The 25,320-nt window shown below is 38.0% G+C and overlaps 1 protein-coding gene across 2 annotated transcripts in view; it reads right to left on the bottom strand.

The window, feature by feature from the left end:
- AHRR (aryl hydrocarbon receptor repressor) overlaps positions 1 to 25,320 on the bottom strand; it is a 92,468-nt gene that overhangs the window by 27,982 nt on the left and 39,166 nt on the right. For both annotated transcript variants that reach the window (XM_026110279.2, XM_064506765.1), the window contains exon 4: positions 6,136 to 6,236. In XM_026110279.2, coding sequence (XP_025966064.1) covers positions 6,136 to 6,236 — 101 coding nt within the window. The remainder of the gene's footprint in view (positions 1 to 6,135; positions 6,237 to 25,320) is intronic.

Here is a 25,320-nt window from a genome sequence, read left to right on the forward strand (position 1 = left end):
GTACTTAGATTGTAAGATCTGGAGCAAAGGGACCACACCTTTTCCTTTTGTTCTGGTACACTGTCAAAGCTAATGATGATACAGCCTGTAACTAAGAATCCTAAGCATCCTAGCAACATCATGATCATTACAATAGTAACAGTAGCAGTAAGGACTGCAGTAGAGATCAAATGGTATTCAGAGGTCACAAACTTTTCTGTCTAGATTTGTTTGAAAAGAAAAAAAAAAGAAAAAAGTGAGAACATTAGTTATTTGTTTAAAGGGCAGCAGAAAGGATATTTTTGTGCAAAGCTGTTCCCATGCCAAATTTCAAGTCTGGATTTTAAAAATATGCCTATTTCCAAAGCAAAAAAACAAAAAGGCCCAGGACCTCTGAAAAGTTCCTTTGTGTTTTGCCTGCCCCTGCCAAGACAAAAGTGAATGTACTCATGTGATAAAGATGGTAAGTAACTCCTGACCCTATTTATGGCTCTTTTCTTCATGGATATATTCTCTGCAAGTCATCCCAAGCGACTAATGTCAGATTAGGTCATGTCATCTGAAATCTTGGGAGAATGTTCATGTTTGAAAACCAAGGAAAGCAAAAGCGTTACTTGGGTGACTTCTAAAAGCTGTATTAACTGCAAAAGAAAATGCCTTGAGACTATGACCTCTTTGTAAGAACTTCCTATCTTAATGGCCATATTTTAAACCAATAGATTACAAGGTAAAGCACTGTATCATGCACTAACATTATTTACTTCAGAAGCACTGCACTAAGACAGTCAGCACTGCTGGAAGCTGAAAGGGAACTCAAGACTGGGACAAAACAAAAAGTCTTTCTCTATCAGCTTTTGATTTCAGAAGTCTGTGCCTTGATCACAGACCCGTATAACAACCATGCACTTTTGTCTGACTCCTAATTTTCAAGTTTAAATTAAAAAGTAACAGGAAGAGCAAAATCTCTTGCTCTCAGACTGAAATTCAATCTAGAATACTTTTTCAAGAGCACAGTTTTATCGAGAACTGATTACATAAAGTTTGGAAGGAGGAAGTAGAATTACACTAACACGCTAAAAAAATTACAGGAAACCAAGTAGGAAAAGGGTTTCCTATGTTGTTTCTTTATGTAGAGTGAAGAACAGCACCAATAGGATGTTTTCTAATATGTCATTTTCCAACTGCCTTGGAATGAAACTTGAACTCTAGTTCAAACAGTTAGTAAAGGCCACCTGGAAATGCCTTTCAGTGCTAAAATGTGCACATACACATCTTTCTTCAAAGTAACTCTCAGAAATCTTACTATTTGCAGCCACTTTTAAAGTAACTACATAATGTTAAGTAACATGCTCCAGGCTTGCATTGCATCAAATCCTGAATCCTTTACTTAGATAAAAACACCCACCGACTTTCACTGGTTTTGAGTAAGACAACTCAGGCTCTATCTAGTATTAAAGCTAATGAAAAATCCCTCATTGACTTCAGTGGGAACTACTGAGCCTGACCCAAAAATTCCTGTTCACAATAGTACCCAAATCCACGATATGGAATTAAAAAATAAAAATGCATAAAGGACTTCTCAAGTGTGATCCAACTATCACATTAGTTACATCTCAAGTCATTCATCTGCCAAATGATAGAACAAAAGCATGCCTACAAAACATAGAAACTCAGTTTGAAAAATCTGGCTTTAAATGACTAAGTGCACAAAACAATGGAGCTGAGATTATGGAAACCAGTGGAGAAATCTAAGTGCAGCACCACCAAGGCTAGCTTTCACTGTTTTTCTCCACTTTTGAAGAGAGGCATAATTTTGAAGAAGTTTTTTTTTTAATAATAGGGCATATGCTTATGATTCTAAGATGATTTTTAAGATGCTAGGCATCTAAGTGAGATGTAATCATAGTACTGTCTAGTGAGGATGGGGAATGAGACCTCTGCTATATAGACTTTGTTATTACTATATAAAATGTCAATAATTTGCTTTTTCTCTCATTGGTGTAAATTAAGAAGTCTGTCCTGTGTCCACCAGAACAAACAACTGAAGTCTCTTTGATATGAGCAAAGAGAATGCAAAATGTTCAGCAGTCTGCTGCTAAGCATATACACTGAATGCACATCTCCTGGACCTAGTCTCCTGATATGCTAAAAAGAATAAAGATTAGAATTGTTACCACCAGATGCTCCAGAAGAATGGAGAGGCTGCAAAACCAGGCAGGTGCAGATGTTCTAATTCAAAAAGTAGGTGATTTAGGCATCAGTGGAATGCCACAGAGATGTTTGTAAGGGAGCCTGTTTTCGCTCTGAAATATGTAGAAAAAAATAAGCGAAGGGTTCTTTTTTTTATCAGTGTGTGGACATGTTGAGCCTGCACATTCACCCTTCTAGGATACAATTCAAATTATGCCTGAAAGGTCCTTGCATTTCTTGCTGCCACACTTGGGTTTTATAGTGAAGTAGTAACCAAATCTGATACCTTATTATTCAAGTCATATGTTCCTATTTCATTTTAGTAGGAAAAGGTAACTCAGACATGGAAATAGCTAACTACCACTGCTCAGGAAGAGCAAACTTACAGTATCATTGAATAACAGATACCAGGATAGTGTGATGACTGCTATCTTCACAGCAACCATAAAGAAAAACACGAGACAAAACCACTGAAATGTGATTCTTGTGCCCTGAAGCCTTAAAAGCGGAGGACTCATGGTGAAAATCTGTCTAGGAACTGGGAAAAGAGTGGGCTGGAACATCCTGAAAACAAAATGGACCTTCACTGAAGGAGTGCGAATGCCTGGTGAATACTCAACTGCCTACACAGGCCAGGTCTGGCCTTTATCAGTATTCACCAGAGAGATGGGGCATGACAGAACCAGCCAGTCTTATTCCATCAGCATCTGTTTGGGGGCTGCCTAGACCATCCAGATTTCATTTAAAATGAAAATAATTTTGTCACATTTTGAACATAAAACACTATTTTCACACCTGAAAAGAATTATCTCCAGTATGTCTGAAAACAGAGATACCATAAATTCTCTGCTGCAGCCTACAACAGTGGAAGAGATGAGCAACAGATGAGACAAAGAAGAAAGAGAAGAAAGAAACACCACCAGGATATCTCCTTCAGTAGCAACGACTGAGACAGAAACTTGAACACCAGTGATTCTTCTATAACGAGCAAAAGAACTGCAAAAGCAGCTGTGAGGTGGTCAATAAAGTTAAAGTGATAATATTGACAGGATGGGGGTTAATAGATGGGTGATAATTATGCAAGAAGCAGTGTCAGTGAGGATAAAGGATGGCACCCCTCTCTGCACATCATTGAAAAAAAAAGATACAGCCTCCCTCTCAACTATGCAGCAGCTAGGATAGTGTAACACATGGAAAATACACATCCCTTTGGGATGAGGCATGACCTGCACATCACTCTGGACTCTGAGTCTGGACTTAAGATTGTGAGTGCAGCATAGCTGGAGGGAAGAATAAGAAGTGGCTAAGAGCCATGGGATGAGTACAAGGATCAAGACTGTTGCCAAGATACCTGCCAGTGATTCATTCTAATTTTTCCAAGTCATAGTTTTATTGTGTTTCTCCACCCCACCATCACACCCCATAAATTCTATCTGGATTTATTGACTGCCAATATAATTTATTTTCCCACTTTTCTGGTTAAGAGTTTGGCTCAGTGTTCTTTAAGTTTTCAGTAACGGGCTTCAGAAAGTGAATGTGGCCCTTTTTGCCAGAAGACATGTGGCACGAGGGTTGCAAAAGCACCTGCCTTGGAAAATATTTAGAAAGTGCAAAGTTAAAAATCATGACTGCAAATAGTTGGAGCCTAAAGTCTCCAAAGAAAGCAAAGATTGTAAAAATGGACTATACTGGAAAAGACCATTAATAAAATTTGGCTTTTGTCATTAGACCTTTGTTTGTCTTCCCTCCAAAAGGAAATAGAAGGATGGCAAGGAAAGAGTCTTCTATCCAGAAGGAGAAGCGTTTCCAAAACTTAATACACTGGGAGAAATTAGTTATTTAGATACCTGCTGCGCTCCATTAAAAAAGCCTTTGATAAAACTGGTATCATTGTTTATTCTATTATTGCTGATGAAAGCTATTTGATTATAGCTGTAAAAATATCTCTATAAATTCTTAAATAAAAAACACATGTTGTGGTAGAGGCCTTTAAAAATAAAAAGCATTTTAAATGTACTTTAAAGACAGCCTAATTCCATTGTTTTCTTTTAAGCTGAAAGGGGAAGCACTGCATTGTTCCAAGACTGCAGAGGCAGAGATAAATTATTTACCAGTAATTAGGGTTCTTGTTATTCCATTCTTCTGTCTATACATACAGCAGAGTAACTCCATCCACTAGAAAAAAGAATGGAACTATCCCTGGTTTTTCATTAACATTTCAGTCAGGAACAGCATTATTCACATGTACTTGGGGATTCAGATTAATCAAGTTTGTAACAGAGAAGCATCTAGGAGCGGTTACACAGTGTAAGATAGTGTTATGAAAAGGAAAGCTGCTTTTGACAGCTGCAAAATATCTTCTGAGAGCCAATAAAATGGCTAGGTTCATAAGTCAATATACAAAGCATAGCAACCACCAGCAATTCTGTTGGCTTCTCCTGACAAGGAATCACAAATCAAACCACTTAGTTAAAACTCCACAGTCCCTAACAGATAACAGTGAATTTTGCTGAACAAAAATTCAGTGCCCAGAGAACATTCCCAGCAAGTCCCGAGGAAAATTCATGCTTTTATTCTAGCTGAGACATGTCCATAAATGGAACCTGGTGAATACAGTTATATTAACATGCAACTGATCATCTGATTAACGATCCACATTAAGTATGATCCAGCATTAAATATCTCCTATATATTCAAAAGGAATGTGACTCATATTCCACATAAGCAGACCATTAGCCTCTCCAGTAACATTAGTCTCTTGTAACATATTTGAAATTACATATCAATGTTCTCTCCATGTGCCTGTAGCAGTAGGGCTATTGTTTAAAGATTTTTATGATTACAACTTGTGGATATGTAATATATACCAAACAAAGCACTGACTGAAGATGGGGGAGTGTCATTAAAATTTAGATACTCGTGGTGTTTACCATTATTTTGTCCTGTACTCCTATTATTTAAGAATGGTAGTTATTGCAAATAATACTTGACAGCCAAATACCTCTTTTTAGCACTAACACTAACTAATCAGAGGCCTCTACATTATTTGCTTTGAAATACAAAGCAAAAATCTTCTAAAGTATTAAGACACGGAAAAGCTGTGTGCCAATTTTCATTCCAGAGACTTAAACAACTTACGATAATGGATCGCATGGTAAAATGCCTTTCTCTTTTTCCTAATAGAATGCAGCATTTATTTGCTTTACTATTTCATTTACATTTACATCTGCCTCAGAGCTGTCATTAAAACATGATTTTTTAGAACATGAATATTACCCTATCCAAAAAAACTCTACATGTTTAATCTTAATCAAATGGCAATTTCCAAGGATATTCAGTGTATAAAAGGCATTGTTACATCATGTGTTTGAAATTCAGATGTAAATGGGATGGACTGCTGCCTTCTAACCGCCTCAGTAGTTCACAGCAGTATTAATTCTTCATCCAGATTAATGGATCCAACTCTCAGTAACAGTATGGCCCCTTTATTATGCTGCTCTGCCAACATAAAGTCATTCTACAGGGGATAAGAAATACGTAGAAAGAACAATTTCTGCACACACAGCTTCCCTCAGAGCACAGAGTTCAGGAAGTAGAATAAATTAAAATATCCCAGGATAATCTTAGCTCAGACCAGAGACCAGGTAAGGTCCTGTTTGTACCCTCAAAATACATGCCAAGTAAAGCAAATCACTGCTGTCACCCCAAATGAAAAAGAACTGTGAAACTGACCACTGGATTCACTGATGATGTAAGGTTGCAAAGTACCACTGCCTAAACAGACACTGAACAGGATTATCATGACCGTCAATTTTGCTCTTGCAAGAAGTGCTCACAAGTGTGATTCTTGAGTGACTCATACCAAGATGGACCATTTACTCAAAGTTGCCTCAAAGGATTTTCTTGAGTATATCATCAAATTGCGTAAATTACTTAGAGCTAGAAAAGACAGCATTTTTCACTCACTTCTAGTAGAAGTCCACCTTCTTGTACAGCAGTCTTGTTAGATATATTGTCTTCTTTTATTGTTTGATCACCTTGCTTCTTAAAGTGCTTTTCTTGAATGGCTGTTGGAAAGAGTTATTATCAATTTATAAATCATACTGATTAGGGCCATTAGACTAAAATTCTTATTTACACACTTAACATTGCATTAGTTCAATTGGGAGTTAGTATATTTATGGTCTGGATCTCAGCTACAGAAAACTTTCTTTTGTCGTGAGGGAGATATATAGATACATATTTGGCAGTCCAGATGTTTTTTATATGAAATATCTATCACATTTTTTTATTGAACAGATTTTTTCCATTAGTGTACTCTACATAAAGCAACAACCCAAACCCATAGGAAAGAAACAAAAGAAAGTTAGCAAGTTGTTTTGTTTATAAAAAATACATACTATGACAATCTAAAGAAAGAGCTATATAGTTCAGAAGACAAGGGACTGAAATAAATTTCTTATTTTCAGTGGTGACCTTCTTGGCATGGGATATCTTCAGTCTCACTTAACCCTAGTCACTACTATGAGTCTGAGACCAATTTTAAGATTCAAATGAATGCTCTTGAACTGTCTCACTTTAAAACAGAGGCTTAAAGTTAGTTTTTGGCAAGCCATTTATCACATGAAAATCAAGGAAACCTCTCACTATAGATTATAATTGCATATATTTTTCCTGATAATAAGAAAGACCTTAGCAGGGATCGAAACTTCTGTTGACCACCCTTCCTGCACACAGTTTATCATTACTTGATCTGAAATATCTTTGAATACTCAGATTCAAGTTTTCATATGGCTATATCACAGGGAGAAATCTCTGAAATCCAGTTTCATTTCTGGAGATAATGAAAGAACTTTTGAGAAGACTGAGTTGATTATACACATCACCTGATACAGTGGACTTTTGCATCATCTAGGAATGTGGAGTATGACAGGACTCTATCTTTATAATTTGGTCAGTAACAGTTAAGGTATCAGCTTCACTCTTACTACCCCATTCCAGTGACTAACAGACGTGGCTCACAGAAACACCTCAGGTAGCAAGCAGAGATGCAGTTTTCAGGTAGTTCTCCTTTCACATGGACAATGAGAGGCAAAGAACCTACCAGTGAGATTAGCTGAGACATTTGATAAGCATTGTCCATTCCAGCTAAAGGATAGCTATAGCAGCCACAGCCTGGGATCGTTACTAGTCCAAAAAAAGGGTGGAGACAAACAGGAATACTGTATACCAAATCAGAACAAGAAAGCAAGACTGCAAGCAAGGTTCTAACGCTGCTGGGCTTTCTGCTAAAAGTGATGACAACCAGATTTAAATTTTTAGTAAGACACCAAACTTTTAAAAAGCCTATTTTTAAATTGCTTGAATAATATTTGTTGAAAATGATTCAGGATATGATCTAAATGGAGTCGCTTTCATTCAAAAGGGCTGTAGATAAAACTCTTATTAATTTAACAGTCTACTGAAGGACTGTCACAAGATCCCTCAGCATTTTATAACAGATGATGGCAACAAGAACCACACCGATTGAATATTCATGATGTTTTTTAGCTTACATTATAAATATTTGCTGCCAGTGATAATGTAGGTCATTACCCCAAAGCAATCATCTCAAATATGTAATTAGATGTAATAAATCCCTCCCCTGGGCATGGGAAATACATCAAGAAAACCCCAACCTGCCTAAAACAGATACCTATGCACATTTTCCAGGCAAAACAATGTTGTGTTTTCAGCCTTGCAAGCTAGCCTAATATAAATGGGATACAAAGATTTTTCAATTTGCATTTTCATTTTGGTGTACTATTTGAATTAATTGGGAAAGGTCACTTTTTTTTTTCCTGATCAGCCCAGTCTTCTGCTATGTTTGTCCATAACAGCAGACATACGGCCATTCACAGCAGAGTGTTAGACAGTTGTGACAGCAATTTTTAAAAGCACAACCCCTATTCCAACAGCCTCTTGCAGAATTTTCCCCCTCAGAAAAGATGTTTTTGTAAGTCCTTACACAGTGGTTTGTAGTCTTTGTACAGGTTAAAGGACAGACAGGGAGGGGAGAGAGGAAACGAAGGTTTATTTTTTTGAGGCTTTCTTTTAGCTTTGTAAAAATTCCACTAGTTCTAACTTCATCATTAGTGGAAACTATTATTTTATCCAACAGAGCAGGCCAGAGCTCCCTGCCTGTTTGTTAGCCTTCAGGCTCACACAAACATAGCAGCAGAAGCACAAGGGATGTTTGTTCCACAGCTTGTCTGGCTGGTATAAATTCCATCTCCAAATGGAAAGTATTTTAATGTTACTTTGCCGGCTAGAGTTACCCGTATCTTAGGCCACACACATCCATTTCATAACATACTCTACTCACTGGCCTGAACTGTAAGGAGACCCGTTGCACCATCAAAGACAACTGACACCCTTTGTGCCAAGAAGCAAGAGCTCCTCAGAAAGGGGCACATTTGCTCTTTACACCTGAAGCAGCAGAGCCATTGCTCACTGTTCACCCTTGTTCTACCTCCCTGCACTGGAAATACTACATTAATCTACCCATTAGGGGAGCAGAGCTTGGCTGATACTGCAGTGACAGCTCAGAAGAGATACTACTGCTGGTGATAGCATGTCACCTGGAGAAAGCAAAGCAAGCAAGGCAGAAAAACATTCAGATCTTCAAATGGAATGGCCAGGAGGAAAGGCAAGATACGACAGAGCGAGGAGGAAAAACTGCTCTCACTAGGGAGAAAAATAGGGACAAGAAAAACAGAGCAGGCTAATGATATCCCTATCAACACCAAGAATCACATGGGAGAACTGAAGGAATGACGCTATTGATTATGACTGGTTAATTGATATTATTATCTGATCCAATATTATTATCTGAGGCTCTGATTCTGAGACAACTGTGATCAGACTTAAACATGACATAGAATGGTGGTGGTCCTCTGGAATGAAAATAAAACCTACAATGCTCAAAACAAACAAAAGATTGGAGAATGCAGGACTAACGTCTCTAGTAGGCAAATTGTAGAAAGTTTTTTAAAAAATATCAAACAGCAAAAGATGACTCAGTGACCCGAGGGGAGAACTTTTGGCTGCTGGAGTTCCATATATCAAGAATGGGGCAATAAAAAAAATGGATATTGGAGGCAAACTGATGAATGCTGTTGGCTATATAAAATGGAAACTTTCAGCTTTATGGAGCCTTGGACTGCTTACTACTGGAGAGGCAACTCTTTAGACTAGATTGTCACCAATTCAGTGTATAGCACTCACCTACTAGGTTCAAAACTGGCAAACCAAACAGATAGGAAGCAGGAACAACAGTGACCTATTTCAAAGCACAGATTATCTAACCTGCACTTCCAGAACACACAATAAAACAGAAGATGGAGCTGTTCTGCCAAAGAAGATGAATGACTGTACTGATACCATAGGGTGATAAACACAAGATACACAATAACAAAGGCTAACAGTTTTGCAGGGTCACACAATCCAGTGAGCATGGTGCAATCACAGACAACATTAAAAACCACAGGTCCAGAAAGGCTGGATCCTACAGAAGGATGCTACAAAGGGAGGTGGGGGGAAGGAGGAGAGAAGAAAGCCAAAATGTTGCCAACGTGACCTCCTGAAGGAAAGCTCAAAGGTCTGAGGACATGGTTCCAATTACTGATATAGAAGCCGCAAAAGGAGTGGAAACAGAAAAGAATGTAGAGTTAGAACTGACAGATAGTTAATGAAAAAAAAAACTCACAAAAAGGATGGTAAGTTTAGATGAACAGAGTATTGGGCACTGAGCCTTTCACAGCAGCATTGTCTGTGGAATACTGTAAAAAACTGAGATCTCCTTTGAGCCTCCAGTTCTGATACCAGCATTACTATCTACATTTATAAACCACTTGGCATGAAAATCAAATCTGGAACATAGTAAAGAACAGAAAACTGTCTATTCTAAAGAAGCATAATGAAAACACCTTAGCTATTCCCTATCCCCAGATATAATAGAACATTTATTCATTGTAGAACACACTTTTAATTCAGAGGGATGGAAATTTCAGGACTCTTATAAAACCATATTTTTTAGAGCAATGGGATTATATTTTCCAAAGTGTCTCTGTATCGCTCCTTGACACACAAGTGTAATACTTTCTTCAGAAAGTAACCAGGAAAACTACCTGCCTAACAAGAACGTGTGGTCAAACTAATGTGTGGTCAAACTGCACCCCAGAGACCTCACAGCCTAAATGGCACACATCACCTTCCATGCTCAGGCTATCTGCAGCAAGTGACAGGACAGGAGTGGGATGAGTAGTGAACACATTTTGCTATTTCTTATGCAAACACTTTGCCTGGGTTCATTTGGAGTATCAAGGGACAATTCTGTCTTCTTCAGACTCTGTATGATGCAGGTACATCAGCCTGTTCTACAAGAAGTACCTGTGAGACTATTTCTCTCCAGTGCTGCCCAGGGGATAAATTGTTTCTTACAATGGGCAGATCAGAATGTCAGAATCCAGCTTGTAGTTTCAGGCACATTACATTATGAATATAAGCCTTACTTTCAGCATCTGTTACTCAAAAAGAAGTGAAAACAGGGTCTCTCTTCCTGGATCTCCTAGATCCAGGAAGAATCAGCTACATATGTTACCCTGTATGCTAAAAAAACAAAAATAAAACAAAACAAAACAGCTAGGAAACAGTCTGTATGAGAAATTTTGTTAAACAAATCTACAGCCATCAACCGAAATAATCTATATCCTCTTGCAGTGTTGCAGAGAACACTAAGTGACAATAAGGATAGCACACCTTACACATACTAGAATTAATATACTACATAAAGAATAGTTACTATGCATTCCTGAATTACATGAAGAGAATGTTTTCATTCTGAAATGCTACAACATAGAGGTCGCACAAATGCTTCAGGAAAGAAATCAAGAACAAAACCCTCTCTCTGAATAAGAGAGTGTTCAGTTATGTTGCAGAGGCTACCAGAATGTCAGACGATACTATGCTAGCAATAATGCAAAGTTTTTCCTCCCAACTTGGTTTTCTCAGTCTGCTTCTTCTTAAGAGATGCTTTGAAATCTGACTGCCCTTTGAAGTTTCTCAAGTGCAGCATAACATTTCTTTAAGGTACAAATTGAACTGTTTTCTTTACAGATCTCATCTCCTCTTTCACTTTTTTTTCCTCATTTTTCAGTGAGTCTAATATATTTTCCATGCACAAAGGGTATCAAAGAGATGCCACTGCTTGACAGTTTTGCTCTCCTCTAGGCATTTTTACAGTATCCACTTTCTACACAGCTTTGCGTGATTAGGGCTCAAGCTATCTTGGCTGCTCGTGGGCGGGAGCCGGGCACTGAGCCACCTCCTCGGCTCAAACTCCACCCTTCAGCCACCCCCCCTCGGCTGGAGAGCCCTTTTTGAAGGAACCCCGGAGGGGGGAGCAGGCCTGTCTGCAGAAGCAGATTGCTGACTAACCAGAGCTCCTCTGTCACGCGATCGAGCCGCCTGTCAGTCTTCCCCTGCATCTGACACAGGCCTGGCGCACGCTCAGACCATTGCGTGCAAGCAGAGAAGCCACATTACCCTATGAAGTATTTCATAACAACAACAGCTGTTAAATATTGATGACTCCTCGTAAGCACTGAATGCTTTTTGTGAAGGTTAAGCCTTCATGTAATGGAACCTAATTCCTCATTAGATATTGTATCAGATATCTGGAAATCGCCTAAAAAAAGCAAAGGGGCTTAAAGTAAAGAATCAGAAAATAACTCTCATTCATTAGGGTGAGGGCAAAAAAACAACAAGTCAAAAGGTGAGAAATATTTCTGTGAAGTAAAATCCTTTTATAAACAGAAAGAAATGCTTAAAGAAAGATGATCAAAATACTCGGTTTAGCTATATTCCACTGGGTTGTTTTTTGTTTTTATAAATAGCTGCAGATGAGATAAACTTTGTAAAATCGCAGTCTGATTGTTGCTGCTGTCTGTCTGTTTGAGTACACATGGAAATTACTTCTACAGAAAAACGTACAAAAGAGGGAGAAAGGACACCTTCCTCTAGCCTCCCTACTAACATCACTCCTGAGAGATCTGCCTAATTGGAAGAATTTCTAGAGATCAGACAAGACATTAGTGAGCAGTCAGAGAGGGATTCCAAGCTCAGAAGAAATGGAAAAGGCCTGATCTCTTGCCTTGGGCAAGTCCTCATACACTCTACTTCAGTTCCCAGAGGAACCCCATTGTTCCTCAACCTGACCTCTGAAACCAATCAATCATCTTTTTTCCACTCACCCTGACTGTTCAGCAAGGACTTGTCAGACAGAGAATCTGTTCAGGCAAGAGTTCTTGATTGCCAAACCTGCGTCTCTGGGATGGAACTGGCATGATGCCAGGATAGGTGAGCCCAAAGATCCCAGCTAAAAGGCAGCATCAGAGTCAGGGTGCAGGTGAAAGAGAAGGACCATAAATCGAGGTCTTTTTGAGGAGAGGGAAAAGTCATAATATTTTTTCTTGAATGTGAGAAAGAGGTCTGTGTATGTTTGGGGAATACAATTAAGAAGAGGTGAGCTGAGAAGCTAAAAATAGTTGTTTACTTTTTTCTGTTGTGCTGCAGTACAAGGAGTTCTATGAAGTTTTAGATAACTGTTTCACCTGTGGGGAACCCAGGCCTATTTACTGAGTTGGGACAGGAATCACAGCATCATAGAAAGACTTGGGTTGGAAGGGACCTTTGCAGGTCATCTGGTCTACCAAAGTAGGGCTATCTTCAAAGGTAGACGAGATTGCTTAGGGTTTTGTTCAGTTTTGAATATCTCTGGTGATGGACATTTCACAGTCTTTCCAGGAAAGCTTGTTTAATTACAAACAGGATTCATTTTGTAAGGTACAAGATGTTTCCATTTTTAGGTGAACAAGCATTAGGATAAGTTATGGATGGACACTTCCTCTTTCCTCAATTTTTTTGTCTATAAAAGGTCCAGAATGTTTAAGTGACTGTCATGAAAAGTGTGGGTATATGGAGAGGATGTGAATTAAGCCATTCTTATAATTTTCTGGGTTTTGATGGCTTATTCCACCTTTATCTCACACAACTGGCTTGCAAGAAGCCACATTTGTAGTTCATGTTTTTGTGTAGCTTGGGGCTGTAACATCTCCTTTAGACCATAACTTCTGAGGGACCACAGCCCTATAGAAAGGCTATGCCTCCATGCAAAGCCTAGCTGTGCACTAATTATACAAGCAACAGACTTACAAGCACTGTTCCAGAATGCACATCTCCTACCTGCAGCTTCATGTTGCAACCTTTGTCTCTTTGACTCACTCCTCCTAAACTATCCTAAGATACAATACTTATTCCAAGTAATTGTCTCCCATTTCATCTTCGTAATTCCATATGATTACCATTTGATTACTTTAAATGTGATGATGGGAACCTATTGATTTGTAAATTTAGTCCTGGGACCTTAGTTATCACTGCTTTAGTTTAATTAGGCTGTAATACATTGTCTTGCTTGAGTGTGTATTTGCTTGTACATCCTTTTAATAAAACTGTAAAAGGTAAATATGAATGGCTTGTTCTGTCACACTACAAAATGGATCACAACCCTGAGCTCTAGGTAATCTCAAGTACTAAATCTGCAAACTACTTGGTCCACTTTCAAATCAAAACCCAGGTCTCCCATAATAACTAAGATTATTTCAACAGATTCATTGTCCCTTAAGGTATGAGCCTGTAAATTATACATTCATTAATCAGAGTCAAGATTAAGTACAAGTTTAGTGTAGAATAAGATAAATTTAAGTGAATTTTACCATGTTTAGAAAACATGCTTAACATTACTTGTACATTCTTAAGTTCTTCAAATTGAAACCAATCAATCTAGTTTTATGGATGTTTTATTCTAGTTTCCATTTTCCTCGGTACTGCACTTTAAAACAGTGCACTTTAAGCCAATGTAGAGGAATTGAGACGTTACCAAACTAATAATCTTTAGCCTCAAGTGTGCTACAGAGTGTCTTGACCTGCCACATCCTGATTGTTTGAGTGGGATCTCAGCAAATCCCACTGATCATGATACACATATTCAGAGGTAGGGCTCTTCAGTACACATTCATTCTGGGATCTATGGAGCAGACAGCCTAGCAAAACAGCTCCCAGTGCTTCCCAGTTCTTCCAAGTGTCCTTCATCATGATGGCTTGTTGGCTAAATAGCTGTTCATCTTTTCCCTTGTCCAGATATTTAAAGAAATCTGTGCAGGGAAAAATGAAATTAAGCTTGTCCATATTCCCAGCACTTTCTTTATGGTCAACAAATGTAGCCGTCTTTTGATACAGCTCATATTATTTCATTTTTTCCAAGGCTATTTTTTCACTTGTTCTGTTCTTCCAATGAAAATAATAAAACAGTGGACATTGGGGTCCACAGATGGGGCAGTTGCCTTATGAGGTGAGACTAAAATGGCTGTGACTGCTCACTGTGGGGAAGAGAAGGATAAGGGGAGATAAAACTGCAGTTCACAAAATCATAAGGTAGTGAATAAACTGAATGCAGAACCATCGTTCACGCAGTCCCACAATGTGGAGTGCTCAATGTCAGATAAAAGAAAGTATTCTTTAGACACGAGGTAGTGAAATTCTGGAACTTGCTGCCACAGGGCATGATGAAGGCAGACAGTACTACCATGTTCAACAGAGATTAGACAAATTCATGGGCAACGAGTCAATAAGGATTTTTGGACTTAAGGATGTAGGACTACTCCTTAAGGACTAGGCTGGCGTGTACCTTCCAGCAACTTTAATGTAACAACTCTGGATGCTAAGGATGGAGGAGAGGAATGGACTGTGGAAAGTGGTCAGGCACATATGCTCTCCTTATCATCTCTTTTTGCCACTGTTGGAGATGAGAATACCAGACTAGGCGGTCCACTGGTCTGACCCAGTAGTGCATTTCATATGTTTTTATAGTCTCACTGTAACACCACGACCTTGTCCACTAAATTTGTTTCAGATAGAAAATAACAGATCAACAAGAGATCACTATCTGTGACATGAAACAAAAAAAATACATCTCAGAAGTGACAATAATAGAAATCAGAACCTTATGAGAAAGCCTGTATGTGACTAAATTTAAGCATACATGCAGACAATAAAAGACCAGCTTGTAACTAATCATTGCATGCAAATAAGAATCCCTTCTTTTGTGATAAACAACCTGTTGAAATAAATTTGCCAGTCAGAAGTATTATTCAGAAGCATCAATAATGAGACCAGAATACATTTTTCCTAAAATGACAACTAAGAGAAAGTTATATGTGTTCTGAAGTAAGCATCTAAAGTCTATTGGAATCTTCCCTATTTAAAAAAAGGGAACAATCTAAGAATTCCATCTTTTGGAGGAAATGTAATGAGGTCCTGATAACAGATTGATCTTAAGAATATCAGATCATTTTTAGTATTTATCTGCTGCAGAAGATGTGCACCAGTTCACCTTCTTAAGTTTAGATCAACAATTTAGAACATTTAGCAAATCAATTCCTGAAGAATGAAATCGAATCAGAGACCAAATATGAAACTAAGTGCAGCCAAGAAATTGTACAAGAAAGCATCTCTCATCCTTCTTGATTAAATCAGTCTGACAGTGACTGACTTATGTGAAATTTACATTATCTTTGCTTTCCTTTTTTGGACTTGATAACCTGTTTCCAGGACTATGCTTCAAACAGACTATCCCTCCTGAGCTTCCACTCCTCAGTTTCTATGGCTTTATAACATTCTTGTCCCACCATAATTTCATGTGCACTGCTCTGCATGGAAAGACACAGACTAAATTCATACCTGCTAGCTCCAAGAGGGAATTTAAGTCAGTATCTATTAGAAGAGAGTTGAAAAAGCATATCTCAGTAGGCCAGTATATCACCCAAGAGACTGTTTAAAAATAGCCAAAGCACAAGATCTGGAGAGGATAAAGGAAACCTTTAACATGAAATAAATGTTGCATCTAAAATATTCACACTGAGACCTTAGTGCACAGGATGTGCATATGTTACACAGAAAACCAAATCTGGCTTCATCAGATTTAGAGTTAGAAATATAAGAGCAATTCCTTGAAATACTGCTTTATATAGCAACCATACTGTATTCAATAGACAAAGACACAGGCACATTTGCTTTCCAGTGTACTTTAAGTAAGCAAACATGGTTGGTAGGAGAAATGCAGGAATCTCTGCCTTTAAGTCAGATGCAGCACACTGCAGCACAGTATCTGATTAAATACACATCACAGAATATGGGGCACTGTCTTTTCAGAGCAGAGCTGAGTTGCTTTGGTCTTTTTACTATCTGTTGAGACTGCCATGATGAGATTAATTGTATGAAGAGCTGGCTTGAGAGATTAAATGAACCTAACAAGCTGGGGAAAATAATACCAGAAAGCAGGTCCTCAAACTTTGGCTTTTCCACTTCAGGGACTAAAAAGAGGTGTTGAAACAAGATACCAAGCAAATGAAAATATTGTTAAGGAACAGTATTTACAAGTTTTTAAAAGTTTTTCAAAATCAATTTTCAGGATAATTTAAAAACACAGATATATTCCAGACATTTTTAGGATATTGAATAAAACCAGTAACATGAAAATCTTACCTAAAGGTTAAGAATGAAGTTTAAGACAACAATTGTAGTCAATAATTCAACTACCAGAACTCTAAACTGGTAATGTTACAATCCTTGAATGTTTATTGTATTTTATAAACATTAATATTTTAAGATATGAATTTAAAGTCTAGTCCTGCAAAGCCATCCAGACTGATGGACCTTGCACCCAGTTGGGATCACTTGTAAGTCAGAGGACCTGCAGGGAAGACATAATGATTTGTCCAAAAACAAATTTGCAGAACAGGAACCTTCTGCTGAAATAGAAAATACATGCACATGATGTGTTCAATTATTATAAGAACCTCCATTTTCTACTTCCTCATGACCGTTTTGCTTTGGATCTTTTCACAGACAGGTTCCATTCTCAAAAAAGCATGGATACTGAGCAGCTTGGTAGTAGGCTTACATATTCTCTTCCCATTAGCACTAGAGAAACCGAAGTTAAAAAATGACATCCCTAGTTCAAAGGCCAGAATTAGCACCTTCAGTATTTCTAAGTATTTCTTTAAAAAATGCAGGAAGGGTAATATTTGAAAGCTCTAATATACTAATATTTGAAACCTCTAAAAATGTAAATTGTGGCCTTGCTTTGATTTGCTTTTCAGTTTTTAAAAATGAGAATATAGAGAGATATTGAGAACTGAGATGTAGGGATAAAATTAAAAGGCAGTACAAAATTGGACTTATGCCATGTGAAGACAGGAACAACCAACCAATATTTAGTATTCAGATACAAAATTCTAGCTAATAAAATATAGCCCTTTCTCCACTTTCACCTCTTCTGCATTTGTGCCATTGACTCAAGCAGGCAAATCTGTCTCCTTCCTAGGAGTCAGATTTCTGATTCTCCTACCTTGAGTCATAGCAAGCTACCTAAGAAATAAGGCATTCTCTTTACATCCATAAAGACAGGAAACTTGTTTCCCATTCATAATATATATGAGATTGTGGCTTCTACTTTCAAGACAATTATATTTAATTATAGCTTTTACTTAGTGTCAGTAATAAGTGAACAGTATAAAGAGAATTATGATATGTATCTTACTTCTTGTGCTCATTCTTTTTATTCTGTTAGGTCTTCTGAATGAAAATTTGGTCATTTCTTACCTACTGATTCATCAGATGTGTGTTGCATTCATTGTCTAACATAAACGTCAGACTATACTCGTTTTCCGTCAGTGTTATAATATTATCTTTAGTGCATTTACACTGAGAATTCTGCCAGAATCAGTCCAAAAATCCTCAAGTCATAATGTATTAGTGCTATGCTAAGGAAAATGTAAATAGATTTAAGGCAGAGAATGAACACTGCAATTTGGAAAGAGTGGAAGCAAAGACTATGATTTCATGCACATATTCTAAAAAACTGTGAAAATTAACTGAAGAAAATTCATACTCTAGAGCCTCATTTGCTTCTGAGCGGAATATTTTTAACAGGAATCACTAAAGACTCAGTTTATGAACATTGCATCCAAAAGAGGATTTATAAGCAGAGAATTTTTTTTTCTCTTGTCAGGGCAGATTTGCAGGGAGGAGGCTCATTTATGCATTGCTGGTCTACCAGGCAGCAGAGCTCTATTCCTCTGATCAAGAGATCACTTTCATAACCACTTTTCTGAGGTCACAAATGAGTCTGCTGCAGTCACGCAATCCCTTGTCTAGTAGAGTTTACCATAGCAATACACGTTCACTAAAACCTTTTAAAGAGGCAGTACATTCTTTTTACCAAAACAGGCATAAGGCACACACATATTAGCATATGGGCTTAAATGAAACCTGTCATGGGACTACTATATTTCATTTCAATATTGAGCAGAGCAAAATGTATAGTTTGGCATTTTATCTGGATGGAACAATCTTCTCTTAGTAGAATTAGGTAAAACATTGAGATAAATAGCTCTAGAATGCTTTTAAAGTATACTGCTACCATTTCAAATATTTATTCAACCCATTTATATTTATTATTTTAAAGGTCAACATCTACCAATCATGTGGTAAATCACTGTAAATTATGCTAATTAAGATATTTTAAAGCTATGGTAAACAGTGAAAGAAACATTAGATTCAATAAAAAAAGACAGATAAGACTGCCCTGAATTAAACATCTGCTGCTGCGGTGTTAGAAACGCAATGACAGTGAAATGTACATTCAGGAAAAGGATTTACTATCAAACATTTATACAATTAATATTAGTTATAAACTAGTTTCTAGAACAGAAAAGCATATTTCATATTTCAGCCAACAAAATGTCCCAGAAATGACCAACATACCAATCTGTTGGATGGGACTGCCTTGTAGGCGGTAGTTGAAATGGCTTCCAGAAGGGGGAAATTTAAAGAAAAAAGTTAAAAATATTCTTCCTGTTATGGTAAGTCAGCCTTACCCAGTGAACGGAGGTTTGGGCCTTTTCACAGTCAGGTAGCACTCTGAAGACAACTGCTGTTTTTCCATTATGAATTATTTGCACTGATTGTTTGACGTAAAGTTTTCAAAAGTTGCTAAATTACTTTGAGCCTGCAGTTTAAAAAAAGAGGGTGGATGTATCTCTCATTGACTTTTAGTAAGGATTAGTGTACAGACACATCTCATTCAAAGGTAGCACAAACAGGCTTGCCCGAACTAGCTTTATAATCCATCTTAAGTAAGTAACAATAGCAATGACAGCACAGTGCTAAGCCCATTGAGGACTCACGATATGGACTGAGGTGACAAGTCTGCCCACTGTCCTGTCAGTTCATTGCTATTTTTAGCCAGACTAGCCAGATTTAAGCTAGTGCAGGTTCACCTACCCATGCAACAGCCAGACTTCAGTGACTCTAGCGATGTACCCACAGCCTCTGTGGTGCCCTTGGGTTCATCCTAAGTGATATTCAGGCTTGACCTTAATGAGCATCTTCATCCAGCTCAAGCCGTGGGAGAAGTCCATTCCCATCTGCATGACACTGCAGTTTGCACAAAAGACATGGTGTAGCTTTGATATGAAACTAAGACTTCCGCAGAATCAGCCTTGCCTCTGCTCAAGGCCTTGCTTTGCCTCTGCTCAAGGCCTTGCTTGTATTTATGGACAGAATTAGGCTAGAAACCGGACAGGGAACTGTGATATTGCTGCTTATGGAACTCACTGTCAGAGATCGACACACTCACTACATGGAAGGGAAGTCAGGGCAGCAAGTCAGACTCCAAGTTAGATGCCAAATATCATCACATTTTCTAGGGGCAGACAAAGTGCTGCTGGCAGTGGTGAGGTAAGCACTGCGATCTATAAATGGAGGGTGTTGACAGGCTTTAGAGTGACCCTAAGAGTAACAGTATCAGTGCAGACAGGGTTGCAGTCATTTCTGCAAATAGGCCATGGTTTCAAACATTTCTGAAATTTATGAAAATTTTGCCCTCAGTTTCCAAAGAGATGTAAGAGGCAATCTAATACATGTGCCCAAGCACCACTGGATCTACAACTCTAGAGAAAGAATTGGTCAAAAAGAATCGATCAATTTTAGAGAAAGAATTGCTCAATAATTTAGTATAGTGAAATTAGGGCAAACAATGGCCTCCATTATGCCAATTTCCAAATAATTATTGCAACCTCTCCTCATTCCCTTCAGAGATCTAACAAGTTACATCTGAGAGCCACAGGTCAGTACACTGCCTATACACCAAAGAGAATATGTAGACAGTGATTCAGATTAGCTGCAAATCTGCCTTTAAATTCTTTTTCTAGTTATTTTGTGAAATTTACCTCATTTGAAAATTACCCAGAGAAATGTGATCTAACTCACTTATACTCCAGCTAATAATCCAAAATCAAATAATTTCATATTAGCATAATATAAATTGTTATTTAATAAATAAATAGACTTTAAATACATGTCAAAATATATTCTTTCATTAGAAATAAGTTTAAGTACTGTGAGAAATTACAGTAATCAAGCTATGAGAATCAAGTTTTAAGGATTTCTGAGTAACTCTGTTAAAAAAATTTATTTTAAGCATGCTTAACAGAAAATTTCTAACCTCTTCCTCCTGCTCCTATATACTGCATATACCTTGTGCTCAGCTACCTTTCTACCATGGTCCAGTGCCTTCCAGCCAGTTTTTCCTGGCAGTGGAGTTGCAAGTGTTCTTTTACAGCAATGTAAATCAAGTTCTAGCCTAGACAGGACTGCTGAAGGATATCCTGCAATATTCAAATAAAAGGGAGATTAAAGAGGACAGCAAATAGAGAAAATAGTGCACCTATAGAAAAAAGTTTAAAATAAGTTAGCACTTTGTTGTGACTGAGGGACTTGAGTTATATCCCTTCCATATGTGGCTGGGCATACAACATGTCTTAGCATTGCCCAGCTTTTCCCTGACATACAGAAGCAGAAAAGGAGCATTCGAGCAAACCGTAGCATTCTGCTATGGTCAAGACAATACAGTCGAGAGTCTATACAGTCAAGACAGGACTGGGGGCATGCTGGGAATAGGGCAATTGGAACATTCTTGTGTCTCATATATTTCCCACTGCCCAGATGTTCCACAGTTGACATCAGTTGTGAGACATTGGATGTGGCAGTCCCTGAGGGTGTTCTGACTCCCGGAAAGCGCTAAAGAGGCCCAGGCCTGCCTGGCATAGATGAGGCATAAAGGTATTTTGAAGCCATGTTTGTCTCTTCTCCATTCAGTTCCTGTGCCAAGTTTAGCCAAGGCACAGGAATTCAGCTGTGGTACAATAATCATTTTGTTCATTAACCCAATGAGCTAAAATACCATCTGAGACCAACATGTAGTTAATTTCTGTGAGAACAAAACTTTGAATTTCCTGATCTATTCAAAGTTTGAATTTCCCATTAATTCCACACTCCCTTACTAACAAATGGTATAGAGCATACAGGATGTAGTTTCAAAATTCCCTGCATCACAGCATATACGAAGAGAACAAGATGAACTGAATTGCATACCCCTGGAAACCTGCTCTTACATGCAAAATGGTAAGCTTTTAAATAAATTAATTAATATGCCCATGTCCCCCTCCCCCTTTAAGAAGATAATCCTTCTGATTTAAACTCTTATGCCAAAGCCATCACTGCCATGGGGAGCTGGAGAAGCATTGGTTAGCATAGCTGACTCATCAGCTGACTAGCCCACAACATTGGCCACAAAGGACCAAGAATGCTGGTGGTGGCATGAAGCGTGTGGGTGGGAGCAAGGAATAAGCAATCATCTGGCAGCCTATTGCAGCAGGGAGGGTTGACAACAATTCATTATTTATTCCCCCCTCCTGCCCTAAGGCTTCATCCCTCTGCTGAAATGATTCTCCTCATTTTGACGCAGTGGTAGGGCTCTATGTGGGGGGGGGGGGGGGGGGGGGGGGGGGGAATGAAAGGTATCTCCCCTCCCTGTGGCCCATGCAATGAAAGCATCAGCAGGCTACCTGTGCTCACCACACCCAGACCATATAGGGCAAAAGGCTCTCATGGAGAATGGAAAAGAGGTTTGTCTGGTCCTTCTTTCAGCCAACAAGAGACAAGAACAATGTATTACTAGCAAAAAAAGAAAGCATCTCTTTCCCATGAAGAGTCCCTCTGTTAGTAGAGTGAATAGATAGAGACCTAGTTCTAGAATAGCAGAGGGTAGATGAAAGAAAAGGAGCTTAGGGAAGAAGCAAGAAATACAAGAGAGAGAAGGTTGTAGCAAAGAGGGAGAAAGGGGAGAGGAAAACTGTATGGAGAAAACAAGAAAATCTATAGACAAGGAAGATGCAAGAATGAAAAATATTTAAAAGGGGATGAGGTGGATTATCTCTCATAAGGCCTCTAGAGAAAAATAAATGGAAAATATTTCTCAAAGAATTAAGAAGGAAACAGCTTAACAAACTACAGAAACTGAAAAAGAGAAGGAAAATCACCAAGGTAAACAGTAAAAGTAAATTCAGGAAAAATAAAATTGACAGATTTAATTAAAAGCTTGACATGAAAGTACACTGATAAAATCCCCCAAACTGATCATGTCTCCCATTATCTCTGTGTAAATCTGAGTTCACTTTTCAGTGTTTTAAATTTGAGTTCACTTTTCAGCATTCTTTTTCTCCAGCAGCCTGCTACCACTGCTAATCTGGCAGCAATATGGCTAGCTGGTGCCCAATCTACCTAGCACAAAACACTCTCCAGCCAAATTACTAAAGCAATAAAGGTGTGAGCTCACCTACCCTATGCTTCATCCTTTTCAATGATGTTTTTGCTTTGATTCCTAAAATACATTTAACTCCAGGCAACACAATTTTTAAAACTCTGGGCCAGATTCTGAAGAACTGACTTGTATTATACTCCTACTAACACCAAAGTTAAGTAAAACACAATAAGGAATTAAGGACTTGACCAGTTGTCTTTATGTTTCCTCTCCAACCAAATCTTTTGTTTTCCGAGAATGGGCTTTTTGCCCAAGTTTTGTCTACAGTAGGACTTTCCTGGCAGATTGCCTCAGTGGGAAGAAAATTAGGTTTCTCATTGTCCTCTTCGTCCTTGGAAAGTGTCTATTACATTTCCCAGTCTCCACTGTAGGCATTTTAGGGGACATGAACATACAGCTGAAAAGTCTTCCCCAACATAGTTGGAATGATGCTGTATTTATCATTTGGCAAGGGAGCAACGGGGAGTCACGAGATTGTAGTTTACCATTGTATCTTTTTTCTAGTAGGAGAAACACAAACCATTCCACATTACTTCCCGAAATAAAAATAAGCTAGGTGAAAATTATGTTCAGAGATTCAGAAGACAGACTATTCGCTAAAGCTAGAATACTGTAAGCATGTAAGTGCACAGGCCACTGTCTGGAGATGATGACTTGGCTTGACTAAAGACGATAAAGAAACTTCTCTTTTCCAAATGACCTCTCGGAGTCTCACTGCAGTGTTGCTACAACGGCTAGAGCTTATCCACTGTCCAGAAGCTGGCCTCAGAAGAGAGCAATTTTTGTGCCAGAGGTGACTATCTGAGTCACACCACTGGTTTTAAAGGCATTATCAGTTACCATTGTGATACCTAGAGGGACTCCAAAATGTGACTTCTCAGGTGTGACTGCTAAGCACACCTTCTCACTGACTTTATCTCTGCTTTCCTAGCCATAAGTCTGCTGGAAGAAGTTTAGGATCACTGTACTCAGATAATACAACACCTATTACCAAATTTATTAAATATTTCTAATGTGCTTCTTAACACCAATAAGAAGGAAGACTTTGTACATTGTATTTTGTAATGCCTTCAAACTCTGTGCCATGTCACAAGTACGTATTTGACTCACAAGAGAAGAGAACTTGGCTCTTGAACAGATACATAGAAAAAGTCTGACATGATTATTGCTAGGGTTAATTATATATAATTCTGATGGTTCTGAAGAAGTATTGAAACAATTCAATTCCTATTGAACACACAGTAATTTGAGAGTGCTCTGCACCTTGCATGGCTGAGCCTTTAATAACTACGAAAATTATTCCTGTAATGTAAAATATCTCTAATTTCATCACCCAAATATTGCTTGTTTTAGGACGCACAGCCTTTTTTCTACATGCACTAATGTAGATTAAAACATAAAAATTATGAAGAGAAGAAATGCAGACTACATTTTTCTCCACATACTGTATCAGCCATCATAATAGTGTATTGGCATATTTTCTACATAAATCTTTACATTCATTAGTTCAAAATCTATTACTTAGGTTACATTACTTGTCACCTCAAGAAATATTTCCACAAAATACTATTTATTGGGTCATTTTTTCCTATCAAGTTTATGGGGGTCATTTGATGGCACAATGCCATTTTAAGAAAATATGTGAAATGCAATTCAGAGCTTCTGTCACAAATTTTCAGTGATAATTATATACAACATAACAACAACACATTATGGTTAGCATTTTCTGTACAGATATTGAAACAGGGGAGTAGTTAAGATGGATAAAAGAGGATATATATGGCTTGTAACTATACAATTAGTAAAGTGGTTACAAATTTATTAATTGATTAGAAAAAGAAAACCTAGAATATGTTGGATTTTGATTTAGATTTGATCTTTCCTTGCTTTCAAATTCCTCTTCTCTCAACTTCTTTCAGCTGTTTCCAATGTATAAGTAGCCAATTCATGTTGTAGATTCAGAGATAAATGGGAATAGCTGATGCTATTTATTACAATAAAAACTACAGGCAGTGATTTACTTCCTTTATATACCTTCATGATATGATATATCCCATATAGATATGGAAATGGAAAGGTATAATTAGACCCATTGGGGAGATTGGTCTGGAATTTTAGGGACACAGTAAATCCATGTGATCCATGTTTGGCAAGACTATTATATAGCATCGAACTTTTTCATAAAACAAGTTACGAGCTTCTTTGAAGGAAGTTTTAAAGTCTGTTAGTAACTTCCCTTAGAAGCATTTAATTTAGTTTACTGATTTGCCTTCTGCTTCCACTTCTACTCATATAGATGCCAAGACTTTAGAAAATTTATCAGTTGTGTT

The sequence above is a fragment of the Dromaius novaehollandiae genome, chromosome 2 (assembly GCF_036370855.1).
Source record: "Dromaius novaehollandiae isolate bDroNov1 chromosome 2, bDroNov1.hap1, whole genome shotgun sequence".
NCBI classification, from domain to species: Eukaryota; Metazoa; Chordata; class Aves; order Casuariiformes; family Dromaiidae; genus Dromaius; species Dromaius novaehollandiae.